Source organism: Saccostrea cucullata, unplaced genomic scaffold (genome assembly GCF_032062105.1).
Source record: "Saccostrea cucullata isolate Sc308-1 unplaced genomic scaffold, CSIRO_AGI_Scuc_v1 ctg483, whole genome shotgun sequence".
NCBI classification, from domain to species: Eukaryota; Metazoa; Mollusca; class Bivalvia; order Ostreida; family Ostreidae; genus Saccostrea; species Saccostrea cuccullata.
In genome coordinates, this window is record NW_026929240.1 from 33456 (window position 1) to 50000 (window position 16545).

The following is a 16545-nucleotide window of genomic DNA, read 5'->3' on the forward strand; positions in this document are numbered from 1 at the left end:
TAAGAGCCTAACTCTGATTTAACTGTATATTCTGGAAGATCGTATTTTTCAAAGATGTTTTCTTCTACTAGTTTGTTTGCAACCTTAATTCTAATGTCTTGCTTTCTCTGAGAGGATTTAACATCTAACCCAAAATGCAAACCTAATGCAATCAAGTCATCCTTTTTTAACGTATCAAAAACCTGAACACTTGGTGAACTAAGAAAGTCTGTGACCGAAAATACCATGTTGATTTTTGCTGGCTTATAGTCAAATTTAACGGTTCAATAAACAAAATTCTGACAATAAACTGCAAAAGTGCAAGAAATTCTTTATCCCGGACGAGCCCCCAATTCTGTTATGGGTCAGAATTACCCGAAATGCCAGCAAAGATCAATAACACAATTTAAACTTAACAATAATTTATTTACAGTAATATATAATAAGTATATGAAACATAAAGTACAAACTTAGCAAGAATCTAAGAATACATACATCAGAGTGTCCGTTGCTGCACACAATGTCCCAATGAAAATATATCCCAGTTATATCTCAATAGTGCTTATACGACAAAGTATTCACAATTATTGTATGCATCGAATTGACAGGGTATTTATACAGTATCATAAATCTAGAATATTCTAGAAATTGTTAAAACATGATATTACTGGAACAATCTAGACATACACAAAATTTAAGAATGTTCTAGATAAAATGACCAAACATGTTGACCACTCTGGAATGTTCAAGAAACTTAATGTTACTAATTATATACATAATAAAACAATACACATCTCACAACAATACATTGTGTTAATTTGTACATTAAATTATTAGAACATAAACTCAGGTAGAGTAAGAGGGATATTCATCTCCTGAGAACCCTACGCAGTTACACACGTTACGCAATTATATCCTCATTATATGCTAGAAGAATTTGACTAATTCTGAAGCTAGATGGATTACAGAGAAACAAGCCTATACAGATGCTTTTCTTTGACTGTAATATAGATTATGTAGATCTTTATTTCTTTGGGTCACCTTCGTGCAGTAATATAGACTATATTAGATATTTCAAGATTTTAAAATGGCATGATTTATAAATCATAAAATTCAGATTCAAGAATAAAACTCTCCAGTATACTTTTTTGAAGCTGAGAAGGTCCGGGGTGTTTGCTGCTTTACAACATTTCCTTTGTGTACAATGCAGTCATCTATAAACAAGACCACATTGTTAAATACCATGACAATGCCAGTATTATTTTTTTTTTTGACAAAATTACTTAAAAAACAAATAATATGTAGGACTTCACTATTGTATATAAAATGTGTATTATTAAGTTCTCTTCTTTAAATTTATATTAAACCTTTCATGTATAAAATTGTATTACGTTCTGGTATGGAGTTCATTTATCATATTATACATGTAGGGGGGGTGTGGTGTTATACAGTATTTTCTTTTTGATAATGTGCAAAGTAAACTTTATCTTTAATACTTAAGAAAAGCAGAAATGGTATCAACGAAAAATATTTAAACTATAATCCAGAAAATTCATAGTAGAAATGTGAGAACACAAAACCAACTCACTACTTGTACACATTGTCAGGGTGTGTGCAGAGTTTAAGAAATTGAACAAACCTAGTGAAACGTAAACATATATCAATAACAGAGCTCGTGTCATATTTACAAGAGAACCAGTTGATTAGGTTTCATTATCTTGTAGAACATTTTAGAAAATATTTATTTCGATTCTGTGTCCAAGTCTCCTTAACCTTAAGCTTAATTTTGAATGATTTAAAACGCTAGACTAAGTGGGGTTTTTTCAACATTAAATTCTTTTTCCACTGTTAAAGACCTTTGTATTCTATATTTTAGATAATACATCTTTATAATCACAAATCATTTATAAAGTAAAATAATATTTTATACATAAATCTATATTAAGCGCTATATACAATAAAAATTTCTTTAATAAATTATAACATAAAAATTATTAGATTGATCTATAATTACATTGTCAATTTTCAGAAACGTCTTTGAATATAAGAACATATTTTGAGCTTTTTTTGCTCAAACTTGTGCGGCAAGTAATTATAGTATAATATACATCTTCTAATTTTGTTTTCTCTGTGATTACTCTTTGAAATTTATGTGAGTTGAATTTTTATTATATATACACACCTAAATTCCCTTCCTGATGCACATATCTTATATCATCTTATACACGATGATATATAAATGATAACTATAGTAAAAAATAAAGTTTTGCAATGTTCTCTCTATACATGTAATTCTATATTTTCAGTAATGGTTTCACTGTAGAGCCATAATGATCACTATATATGTGGAAAACCAGAATCTCAAAAGTAATAAATTATCTATAACAAATCAAATTTAAGGAGATGCATATCAAAGTTTTAACCAGAATTAACGAAAGTGTTTAGAGCGACAATTTATTACTATAATTAGCCATCATAACTTTCTTTAGTTTACAATAGCATATTTTGTCAGAGAATTTAGTTTTTAAACTAAATGTATTTATAGATAATTTAAACATTGTAACAAGTTTTAGAATTAAGTGAATTAGGTGTCTTTTGAATCCTTTTAGTTGCCCCTAATCGCTTTAAGAAACTGTTTTCTTTAATCGGGGTTTTAAAGAATATGAATCATTGCAAAACCTAACATACCTTATTTAAGAAATATATTGAAATTTTTAAATTATGCATCTTTTTTTAACAGAATATAAAAAACACCGTTTTGCTTGTACATGTATGTGGTTCGAATGTATTTTATAAACCCTTCTGAGCGTATAAGAATACCTCCATCTTTTGGTTATATATTGTGTTACCAAATTTAGGTCACTATTAACATAATGTCCAAAAAAGAATATCAAAACATTTGTTTCGTTTTATATGTTCTTGATAAGTTTTGTAAGAACTTATGAATTTAAATTACTACCATTTGACACCACAATCATGTCAAAATATTGAAACGTTGTTTTAAAAACTTTGCCAAGAAAGTGAATGCACTACATACAATTGACAAATCTTTATGAAGGAAGATAATGTCATCAAATCACTTTTCATTTCCTCGATATATTTTTAGACCTGATTACCAAAGGTGGTTTCCCTAAGCCCTTTTTATTGATCATTCAACTGAGGGCATTTTGTAATGAGTGAAAGAAACTCATAATTCCCTCTTAATTGTTTTAATGAACAAGTACGACAGGGAGGTTAAGATGAAATGAAGGCAACTGATGGAGAGAGAAATTAAATCTTTCACTTCAAAGTTTCAGCTGTTGCTAACCATCAGCAGTTGAGAACCATTTTAAAACAACGTACCTTCTGAAAAAAATCTGCAATTACCTTTAACATTTTTTAAAATTATTTTTTGTGTGGGGGGTGTGTCTATCTGGTTTTTAAGTATTAACAAGACTTCTGGGTCTTCCATCAAAGACACTTATAATCCAAAAGCACTTTATGAATAGTTTTCCACAAAGAAATTTAAAATATGAATAAAAGCTACAAATTAAGAGGAATTATATGAGTTTCTGTAGGTTTTAGGTATTATTATTTCTCAAAAAGTTATATTTCTTCATTGATCTATACATTAAGTCAACTGAGGTATACTGGCAAGTATAAAAAATAGTTTAATGATTGGCACATAAAAGAAATATTGAATTTGTAGGGATGTCAAAATTGTTATTTTCCTTAGTCGAACATTCGATTGCATTATTTAAAAAACGATAGTCGACTATTCGGTATATTCTCTGAAGATGAAATCTCTTTGGTACATAGCGTATTTATAAACTCAAACATCAACCGTAACATCAAATGTCTATATAACATATCGTGACGTGTCGCATAGGTGTACTTTCCATATGTACATCGATGATTGATTGTATATTGTTTAACGTCCCTTTCGAGAATTTTTCACTCATATAGAGACGCCACTATTTGCGAGAGGTGCAAATTCTGTCCTTTACTCGGCATTCAGGGCTATTGAGCAGAGAGGGATCTTTTTCGTGCCAGCACCTACTGCGACACGGACCTTCGGTTTACACGGTCTCATCCGAAGGACAGGTCTCCACGTCCCACAGTGGGATTCAAACCCGCGGCGTAAGGATCAACTCCTTACTTCGCGACTCTAGAGCAGATGCTCTAATCACTGCGCCACGCGGGCGACCATAGGTACATGGAAAGTGAACATATTTTGTTATGGAAAATTATTTCTATACTGGGACTGTATTTGAGCTCTTATTCGTCTTAGAACGCATTATACTACATTATATGCATATGGCTTGAGGGTTTTTCAATTCTAAAACGGGATTTTCTTCTCTTTTTATCCCCTTTTCTTGCATTTATTGAATATTCGAATGTCGTTTCATTCGATCGTCGGTCCATTCGACTGAGAGTCGAATAATCGACTATTTGTTGACATCCCTAGTATTGACACCTTATTGTTCGTGGTCACGAGCTGTTGTAAGTTTCCTTATTTTTAGAGATCACTTTGACTCTATGAAAAACAACTAAAAACATTTCGTGTATTTATTTCAATTTTTATATATATTTGTATAAAGTACATTTTACAACAACTCTTAAACTAACATAACTGTCCTAAGTGAAGAAATATTAATATAAAAAGCACAAAGAATTCACTTTTACATGGATACCCACTTCCGCCCCAGCCCGGGGTTGAACTCTCGATCTTCGGAATCTGTCTCCTAGAAGTGCAGGAACAGCGCGCTAGACCGCATGGCTATCTAGGCAAGTCAAAAAACTTGCTTTCGATGCCGATGGAATTCTCGCGGCGCTGCCCTACACTACACGGTCATTGAGAATAGAAGTGAGATACAGCTATTTTAACATTAGTTTTAACAGAGGATTGTTACCAATACATGTTGTAATGAAATTAATTATTATTTATGAAGCACATTTTGCAACAACTCTTAAACTAACATGACTGCCCTAAGTGAAGAAATATTAATACAGAAAGCACAAAGAATTTACTTTTACATGGATACCCACTTCCGCCCCAGCCCGGGGTTGAAAGATATATATATATATATATATATATATATATATATATATATATATATATATATATATATATATATATATATATATATATATATATATATATAATTGAATACAATTAAATGTTTGGCGAAACAGTTATCCATATTTTGTTGATATGAACAAAATAGCTTATAAAACATTTCACCATACTTAGGCTTGTAAATAATTATTTATATATTAATAGTCATCAATTCTCTAAGTTCAAATTCCATTCGAGCAATAACACTGTTAAGAGCTGCCACCTTTTCATGAAGAACATGATAAGCTAATTTTCTGCTGCTATCGAAAATAGTTTTAATGTCTTTGACGATAAATATTACAGCAAGGACACCGCCTGCAATGCTTAAAGATTTTGAGGAAGTCGACGCAATACTAGTTGCGACAGTTTCTACTGCATCAACAGCCTTAGAGGTTCTTATGGCATGAATCGTTACTGACTTCAAAGATAGATTAGTGATATTTTTCACTACCGAGACGCTAGTCACACCTGTGCTTAATCCAAATTTCTCCTTTTTTACCATATCCTCAAGTTCATCAATGAAAGATCTGTGCCTTTTCAAAACTCTCTCGGCCTCCCCACTTTTTTTCTTTATTTTAATATACGCTGCTGTGCTATGACCTATATCAGCTATACCTGATGCTGCATCAGTTGCTGCTCCTACAATCGTCAATACAAGTGATACACCTGAGGTAAAAGGAATAAGTACTAGCCCAGCGTTTGATAGTCCTCCTGAAATAATACTAGTAGAAGAATATACTATCTTTCCGATGTGAAGACGCTTATCTTCTTTCTGAATTTCGTCTCGTAATTCCTTTAGTTTTCTAATTACATTTTGTCTGGAAGCAATGACACCTTGCACTTTTGTTTGTGCTTCTTGATTAGCCATTTTCACGAAATTCTATCTATCCAAATGATTCTAATTATTGTAATAAAGTCCTGAAGGTTAATAGTCATACATGTACCCACTATTTCCGTATTCAATTATATATATATATATATATATATATATATATATATATATATATATATATATATATATATATATATATATATATATATATATATATATATATATATATATATATATATATAAGATGTGTTTAGTACTACTCCTATTAAAGTTTTTTTTCTGTACTAAGTTTTCAGATATATTCTGTGACTTAGAACACAAAGTGCTTGTGATTATGTAATGTAGGAGTTTATATATATTTTTATATTAATCAATCAAACACGTCACTGACATACTTTTTGCTGATTTCGGTTTCAAATCAACAGGAAAATTTTACATATGTGACGCGCCAAGCAAAAACCTCCCTTATATCTATTATGACGTAACGTCAAAAGACGCGTCTAAAGTCAACAACGTAAAAGCGACGTAAAAACGCCTCCTCGAGAAAAACTCTCCTCAGCAGAACAAGGGGATGTTGTTTTATTTATATGCTAAGAAAGATTCTTGGGTGTGGTTTGATGTAGTTTATTCTTTAAGAAGTTATTTTCTGTCAAGTGTCTGTGTGACCTATCCTTTTTCACAATTATTAAGTGTATATTTTTTAAGGATGTCCAGTGGTGGTTAAAAAATTCCCGTAAGGCCGTTTTAACATGAAGTTTGTTTGCCCTCTCTCTATTCAGTTAAAAAAATTGCGTCGGTAGGTAGGTCAAATTTTTTGTCGGAAATGTGCAATGTTGAATAAGATTGAAGGCATTTCTGAAATATTGATTGGATAAGAAAATTCCGAAATGACTAATTCGGAGTTTTTGAAAAGATTTAGTCGGTTCATCTTAAAAGGTCAAACAAACAAGTTTTTAAAGATCGTATTTTTTTTTAATTTCAGCTGCTAATTACCAGCTGTTTCATCGTGATGCACATGCAAGAAAAATTAAACAGAAGCATAAAACTAGGAAAGGTATCTATTTTTAAAATGGCGATGCAGTGAAAATTGACCTGAATTACTCAATATATACGGTATAAACTGAGTTGGGCAGTTAACGCTGCGGTTTATATATATAAAAAAAAATTGTACGCTGTTCCAACCCAGTTTACACCGTACATATAAATTGGATAGCTTTTTCAGTCCTTATAATTTAATTGTTTTAATTCATTTCTTGTATGAACAAAGTAGACTTTCATTAAAAATCACTTCAACAGTTCCAGTTGTACAATATTTAAATGTTCAGACGGATCGACATGTTTTTTTATGCAAGTGATTGTGATATAGGTAACCCGATTTATGCAATAAAAAATAAGTTCTTTATCCAAGAAAATACCGCGTTATAACCATAATTAAATTAAAGAAGTATATAACTAAATCTTTTCACTTCCGTAGATGATGCAAGTTGGAAAAATATACATTGCCCTTCCCTGCACTTTTCTGCGCAAGTAGTAAGAACTGTACATAATCTTTGATAGCTTGCCAAGGATATTGATAAATAGTGAAGTTTAGTTAAAAATGTAATTCTCTATAGATACGACACAGAGAATTTGACTTGGCCACTTCTTCCGGAATTAGTTTTATGCTGTTGATCTAAAATGAATATTTTGAAGGAAGGGCTTTTGAGCTTCTCAATTTATTTTGTTATTGTTTAACACCTTCTCATGTACGCAAAAATGTAGGAAAAATTTGCCCCCCCCCCCCCTTCTGCTGTGTCTGCTCTTCGGAGACTTCGTGCACATTTTGTCGTGAATACATGTATATATACAGTACGGATGCTCGCATACGTTGTAAGTTACTGTCCCACTTTCTAAGATATTTTATGATTGAGAACAAAACAGATTGGACATATGTTTATCGACATTTTCCGGGGGAAAAATGAAACATATCGTTATTTTGCTGCTCTGTTATGTATTCATAATCCGTTTGCTAGAGGTTACAGTGTATACACAATACATCGAATGTGAAACTGGCAAACATGATACATCGCTAAAATGTTATAAGTAATACAAATTGTTACAAATTAATACATATTGTTTGAACGCCTTTAAAACATTCCAATCTTTTATCATTTAGTACATGATTTTTCTACAAAAGAAGAGAAAAGAAGGTGAAGAGGTGACTTTAAAGGTTTGGATTCCTGAAAACAACGTAATGTCGGCAATTTATAAAACCGTTGAATTGGGCTGCCGCATGTTGTAACGCAGTCTCCGGTGCTTATTCAGCCCTTTGAACTGAGAACAGAATGAAAGTTTACATTATACATTTTAGAGTTATAAATTTTCATTGTAATCATTTTATTTTAACCTTCAATATTAAGGATTTATTTAACCTGCAATAATTATTTCCCCGACAAAGTTTTTACTACCAACATTTTATGATTTCACATCTACCTTGGAAAATAATAATCTTGTTTCCTTCTGTTGAATTGCAATATAAAATGAATATGTTCATGCATTTCAAATTATTAAAGTTAGCTACCAATTACACGTAATTTAATATATACAAGTAACAAACTAAAACAATTTCAATAATTTTTCCTGCAAAGTCGCAGTGTACATGCCTACATGTACATACATGTACATCTATGGGGAGTTTTGTGAAAAAAATAGCAAAACTAGTACGGTACAAATCTGCACAAAATATGAAAAAAAAACAATTATCAAAACCCTCTATGTTTTAAAATAAAGGATTTATCAAACATGAAAAATACATGTTTGTCGACTTGAATATTGCGTGCTTGTTCAACTAACCCAGGCCATTTATAAAGCTTTCTTCTTTTAATGATTTAAAAAAAACGTATGATTGTATACATGTAAATTACATCAATTAATTATTTTAAAAAAAACAACAAAAGTTATAACTTACGATTGTACATGTGTGTGCCTTGTTCTTGTTTAATTAATTCAGGTAATTAATCAAGCGTGAATGTCCATAGCCGATACCCCCCCCCCCCCCGTTTACAATAATGGTAGAATATTAAGAATGTTTTACCCGTTCTCTTATTTTCTGTTGCAACTAATATTTGATTTGATCAAAATAAATCATAATGTGTGAATGTACTTTCTCAGGAAGGTAACGGTAAAGTTTAGGTTAGACTTTACAGTCTATGTCTAGAAATGAATGTAAATGAAGTTGTTGAGTGTGTTACTTGTGGGATTCATGTATATTAGGGTATTGTGGTTTGTTATTCGGTTAGTGTACAATGATCGGTCAAAATTAATTCATGATCAACTTCATACATGCATATAAATTGCAGTTTTTTTTTTCGAACCATATTTTAAAATATATAAACGTATATTATTGGATGGGGTGGGTGTTACATTCTGATTCACTTAAAAGTATGCTAGCGCATTTAGTTACGAAATAATTCTAAACATATTTCTTTTCAATAATTTAAACATAAATATAAAATAGGAAACGTAGGGCCAGGAAAAATTATCAAATGTTTAAAGATTAACAAGAAATAATGGTTTAAACTCTAATTTAACACTTTAAAATTTGATGCACCTAATCTTAATTGTTTTGATTTGAACACGTATTTATTGAGATAAGCAAAAGGATTGGAAACAAGTTTGACAACTTACAACTTCCTCATGTGAATTAAAGATCGATTTCATAACGACATCCAAAGAAGAAAAGGATCAAACTCTACTACAAGAGACAAATACAATTTATTCCTGGATGCAGAATATCTGAATATCTTATCAATAACCCAAAAAGTCTTCAGAGATGAGGGCGTACAATGTAGTTCTGCATACTTTTTTCCCGTATTTAAAAATTCGGAGCTAAACATGTAAATACATATGGTAAACGTGGTAAAAGAAATGTGGTATCCTTTAGGTAAAAAAAAACCTGTCATACTCTTTAAAAATTTAGGTACTTAAAACGTAAACTGTGACAAAACTTTTTTTATACTGTGTATTGTGTAGACTTTTGATGCCCGGGGGAGGGGGTGGTAGAGGCTGTCTCAAACTGTTTAAAGATATTGATAACTACTTTGATAGTGTAAGTGCCTCTGCTTAATTGGGGTTGAACCCAAGGCCTCTGGCTTGACAGTCCAGTACTCTACCAAATGAGCTTAAGGGTTAACATGCTACCCAAGCTCGTACGTAGGAAGATGTGGTGCATGTATAGTTTGTACTGCCATAATAAGATTTTTTTCATCTAAATGTTGATTATTTTCTTTTACTGTTGCAGTGATGTAGATTTCTGCCATTTTCTTGCATTAAAAAAGCCATAAATTGGAAAATCTTTTAGAGGAAGAGAAGATTTTTTATTTCAGTTTTGTTCTTTTTTCCCTTGTCAATCATTTCGGTGCCCCCCCCCCCTTTTCATTTTTTCAAAGATTTAGTTTAGAATGTATATTTTATTAGTACGATGAAATATCTTAATTATTGATATTTCTAAGGGAATCAAATCAAAAGTTTAAAAATACAAGTATCATCAAATTATTATATATACTTCTCGTTATTTTACGATTTTACGTTATGAAAATCCATGGAGTTACGCACGCGTACACCGTATGTCAAAGTAAATTTTCTGTCTTTTTCATGCGATATTTTATACATTTATACACAGAAATATATGTCATGTTATACATCAAATGAAAGAGAAAGAAAAACTCTACCAGAATCAATAAAAAACTGAAAATGTCAAAATTCTTCGTTAAGGGAGGTTTTTGCTTGGCGCGTCACATATATTCATTAAATAATTGTTCCGTGTAAATAAAATGTCATTTGGTTGGATTTTGGCTGATTCCAGTAGCAGGGTTTTTTTAACTAAAAGCGAGAAGGAATATTTTGTCTTCTTGATCAATATGTGGGATGACCGGAGGATCTCCCTTTTATATGAATAAGACAATTGATCGCGGCCCTTGAATCTCCGAGATCATCATTTTAAGCAAAGCAAAACTAATTGAAATATGAATTAATTAATGAATTATTAAATGAAAGATGGTGTTTTATACAGTAAAAACGAAAATATGCATCTACAACAGTATACCACGTTTATATCTCCCTGTGTAGTCTGCAAATGTGATTTTTATTTCAAAATCACTGTTATCTTTAGGGTTTAGCACAGGAGTTTTTGGAGAGCCATCTACATGTGACGTTTTGACTCTATTTGAATGCATTTTTTAAAATAGTATTTCAAATGTCAAAGTTTTCTATACATTATTTCAGCAAAACACATATAGAATGTAAATATCATGCGTTATCACTATAGTTTCTAATAAATACCGGAGTTGGTTGAATTTCATAATTGTTATCACTGAAAAAAGGAATTATTATTGTCCCCCGTTTTCACTGAAAGTGGGGATATTAAGTGCTGTCATTCAGTCCGTCCGTAAATCCGTGTATCTTTCTGCCTGTCTGTAATAATTTTGTTTCTACAAGATATCTCGAGAAGCCTTTGAACGTTTGCAATGAAATTAAAAAAAACAATTCCCCATTGTCTGAATTTGGAGGTAAAATGGTAAAAAAAATCAACGTCATAAATATACCAATTCTGTCTGTTTTAACACTTTTGCTCCTGAGCGGTATTTCAATAAGCTTTTGAATTTTTGCAAATTAGAAAGTGTATACCACACCGTCTAATTACGTAAGGAAAATTCATATTGATTTTGAGGTCTACTAATACAGGCTAAATTAGATACATGTGTTGTGTAAAATTTTGACAATATCAAACGGTAATATCAACATGTATATGTAACCTACTGTTTCCATTTGATTTGCATGTACATGTATTCAAAGCTCCTCGTTAGTATATGGGTATGATTCTCAACGACTTCCGGTTTGCTTATACATGTTGTAAGGTGAGCACATAAAATTATTATTTTTGTGTTCGAATACGTCTATATGTGTTAACTGTATATGGTGAACCAGTGAAGTATTTATACTTCCAGTAGAAGACTATCTATAAACTTTAACGTTGTTTGCTGTTTGAACATTTTTGAATTATCAAAAGGTGTAAATAATTTTAAATAACCTTGGGCATGGCTGCCACGTCAAGAGGTCGCCATCTTCGTGGATCATCAAATTTGTTTTCAAGCAGAAAATACTGAAGCGAGAAAACATTGTTTTGATGTAAAAGACAACTTTTCAGATAAACCCGAAGAAATTATTCAGTACTTTTATTCCCATTGTGGTGTACATGTAGGTAGTTTGATACCAAAGGATCGCTTAACAAAAGAATATCAGGTCATCGATTTCAAATAAATCATGGTGGTCAGCAGCTTTTATACAATTATATTAATTCAACTGATCATTCTATTTTATCAATGAAAGTTAGAATTCTCAAAAAGATTTATCACCACACAAATAGTCCGTCGCTGAGTACATCTTTCCGTGGACAACGAGAAGAATTTCGGATTAGATCAAGAAATCTCGGGACAGCCTTTCTCTATGGATGTAATGGCAATGTTGATAGTGTTGGAAATCTTTCAAGTCCACAGTGTAATAATGTAAATGTGAGGGGACTTTTTAACCATACTCAGAGACGTAAGCGTAGTCATGGGCATCGTTCCTACAATAAACCTGCAATACACGACGTCTCTTTTGATTCATTACTAGCTTATGTAAATCAGCAGTTAGGTCTACATCATATTCGAACAAAACTTTACTCTGTCCCTTTGAAACTTTTAAATAGTTTTCTTGAAAAGGCAAAGGAACATCCAATTTTAGATTCCTCGTCACCTGAATATAGGCTCGGATCTGTGATTATGGATATTGCATATCATAGGCTTTTTAAACCCGCACGTTTCACGGAAGAAAATGCAGCTAAAACAATCCGTCTTTTCCTTAAACTTCAATATGCCAATAAATTAGGAATTGACGCGGTTAATAAAAGTAATAATCTTAATCACAAAAGGATCCAGTCTTGTATTCCACCATATTTCAAGTTAAAGACTACACCTTGTATTTCCTACAAATTGCTTCCAAACGTTTCAATTACAAAAACACTTTACATAGCCTGGATACCGATTATCTGAAAAAAAAATCCTCCTTCGTGTTCATGTTCTTCTTCGCCCTATAACTATAGTCCTGTTGGACACGTTATTACAGGTGACTTAAATAAAGATCGTAATGAGGACCTTAAATCACTTATTTTAATTGGTCCTAAATATAGGGAACCCCGATCCTTCAACTGGCGTCGGAATTTCATAAATATTATGGATTCTGTTGAAAATTAAGCCAGACGATGGGCCAGATATGATAAGGCTCATTATATGAATTGCATTCTATAAGAACTTGGATTTAATTCTACAAGTGGTAATCCTACGTATACCCATACTTCCCTTTCTAAGGAAGAAATTCTTCAAAATCACCTGTCAGTTTTGAATACTTTCAATATTCCACAGAGCCAAAATGAATTTGAACTACCTTATATATATATATATATATTGGATTCCGAAACTTCATAAGAATCCTTACAAACAAAGATACATTGCAGGTTCCAGTTAATGTTCAACCAAGCCTCTTTCGTTACTCTTCACTAAGATATTGACAGTAGGGAAGGAAAAACTTCAAGAGTACTGTGCAACTGTATTTTAAAGAAGTGGTGAGAATCAGATGTGGATACATGAGAATTCTAAATAACTTTTGGACAATTTGTAATCACGAGACTTAACAAAAATCAACAGCTTAAAAACTTACGACTTTTCAACTTTATACACAACAATTCCCCACTACAAATTAAAATCCAGGCTTTCTGATATCATTGACAGCTGCTTCTTCAATAAAAATGGAACTCGTAAATTTACTTACCTCGTCATTGGTCATTTGCAAAATTATTTTGTTAAAACAGATTCTGATTGCACACATAAGTACATGTACTCTGAAGTTGACATCAAAAAGATGCTTGAGTTTCTGATTGACAATATCTATGTGGTTTTTGGAGACCAGGTATTCCAACAATCTATTGGAATTCCCATGGGTACAAACTGCGCTCGTTATTAGCAGACTTATTTTTATATTCATATGAAGCAGAATTTATGCAAAATCTTGTGCGTGAAAAGAAGAAAACACTTGCTGTGGCCTTCAACTCGACATTTAGATATATCGACGACATATTGTCAATTAATAATGATAATTTCCATTCCTACGTCGATACGATATATCCTGGTGAGCTTGAGATAAAAGATACCACAGAGTCCGACACTTCTGATTCATACTTGGATATTTTACTTGAAAAAGACATTAATGGTAATCTAACAACCAAGCTATATGATAAATGTGATGACTTTAACTTTTCTATCGTCAACTTCCCTTACTTATGCAGCAATATACCTTCATCACCTGCATACGGAGTATATATACAGTCATGTATATCTCAGTTGATTCCCTACGCAAGAGCATGGTCTACGTATGAACAATTTCTAAAGCGAGGTAAATTATTGACAAGCAAATTGATGAAACAAGAATATCAGTCTCGTTTAAAGTCATCATTTCGTAAGTTCTATGGTCGATACAATGACCTTATCAGCAAATACAATTTAACATTAAGTCAAATGTTGACTGACGTTTTTCATATCAATTGTTAGTCAATTATTTATACAATGAATTGACGACGGATTTTTTCCGTTATTTCCTGATCATGACAAGGAGCACACGGCGGGTGTGACCGGTCAGCAGGGGAGGCTCACTCCTCCATGGCACCTGATCCCACCTCTGATGTTTCGGGGGTCCGTGTTTGCTCTGCTCTTATTATGTATTGTTTTATGGACTTTGAGATTGAACACTGTTCGTTATCTCCATATCCTTCTTGTTGGCTTGTGTTCTAAAATCTGAAAATTTATATGAAATAACATTGGATGGTAAACCTCCCCTACAGAACCTCTTAGAGAGGACAAAATAGAATAGAGCAAATTCGAATGTAAATGTAACGAGGAAGTTCTTACTTCATTGGTTGTAAGTTTCATGCACCTGCCCGTTCACATTGTTGACAATGAAATTAAAAAGAAACTGCGATCTATGGGAGTTGCATTTTTATCCCCAATTAGCAGAAGGTTCTATCCTGGATTGACGATAACCACGGCCAAAATATACGATCCTCTCCCAATTTGGTGATGAGAAGAGAATTTCTCGTGGTTCATTATTATATTGACCAAAGTAAATAAAGCATAGTCGGAAAATGAATTTTGGCGAGACCTTTAAATACCAATTTGCAGCTTACGAAATATTTCTCGTATACTGTTGGTGTCATTTGTTGATTTCAATTGCGGTAGAAACAAAGATTATCATTGGCTGAACATGTCGTCACAATATAAAGACGTGCATATTCAAAATTACGACATTTTTTGTGATCAAGCAGCCACAGATATAGAAGAGAACTGTATGCGGATTCTGGACTGTGGCTTGATCCCTTTTGATCAAGTGAAGTAATCATCACTGACTGACAAGAGAAAGAGGTAAAAGAAAGGAAAGATAAAAGGCATAGCAAAATAGAACAGTTAAATAGATGAGAATTAATATTAATTACTCATATCAACAGAAGTTTACATTTATTTACCTTTTAAAACTACAATAGATTGTGCAATATTGGTAGATGAAAATGGTATTGAATTCATTTGAAGATAGAAATTTGATATTGTGGAATTAAAAGAAACTCACTGGAAAGATGATTTGATAGAAATTTATAAACATTATGAAACGGTGAAACTTATTATGAAAGTGTAGACATGTCATCCAAAGGAGTTGCATTTTTTTTATAAGAAATTATATTAGAATCAGCATTGAATGTGTAAATGGATTAGACATACAAGGACAATGATGATATATATCATATTGTCAATATATTTACTCCGATTGAAATGAATGAGAGAGCCTTATTTTTTTAAAAGGTACAAGTTCAGTGCCACTTTCCAAAGGTTTAACAATTCTAGGAATTTCAATAACGCTTTAGATGAAATTGACAGATGACGTAAAACGTCGCATAAGTATAATCAGAGTTATAGAGCACTGATAGGAATGATGTGAGAGCATGATCTGATCGATATTTGGAGAAGAAATGAAAGAATAAAAGTTTTTCCTTTAAAAGTAATTAGAGAAAAAATGTTTGTTTAAAGAAATTTAATTTTTTTTTATAAAATTAATTTTATTATGGTTCAAAATTTTTGTTACATATGTGAGAATTATATTTTATTTAGAGACAAATGTGGACTTTTACGAGAAACGCTGACTTTTACAGTTTACGAATTACTCTCTCACTTGGACAGTGTACGGAAGCTCTTTCACGATATAAATATTTAGCCTAACCTTTATTTCAACGGAAACAACAGGTATTTCAAAGCACAGATAAGTTATCCCTGAAGAAAACGACAATTATCCTACCCTCAAATCCAGGCCTTCACATACAAGTGCCCCAACACCATTACTATGACCACTAGAATGGTTTCCTTATCCATTATCAATTCTGTACCTCCATAGATGATACAGGTTAAATGTTCAAATAAACAATCAGCTGTAAAAGTCAGTGCTTCTCGTAAAAGTCCAATAAGCGATCACAATATGATCGTAAAAAAAATTATCGCAGATGTGTCTGAAAGAGGACCGGGTG

The 16545-nt window shown here is 32.1% G+C and overlaps 1 protein-coding gene across 1 annotated transcript; it reads right to left on the reverse strand.

Annotated features, from left to right (window-relative positions):
• Positions 1–5228: 5228 nt before the first annotated feature.
• LOC134280199 (uncharacterized) lies at positions 5229–5945 on the reverse strand. Its single transcript, XM_062762618.1, has one exon. The coding sequence runs from the start codon at positions 5943–5945 to the stop codon at positions 5229–5231; it is 717 nt and encodes a 238-aa protein (XP_062618602.1).
• Between the last annotated feature and the right edge of the window lie 10600 nt (positions 5946–16545).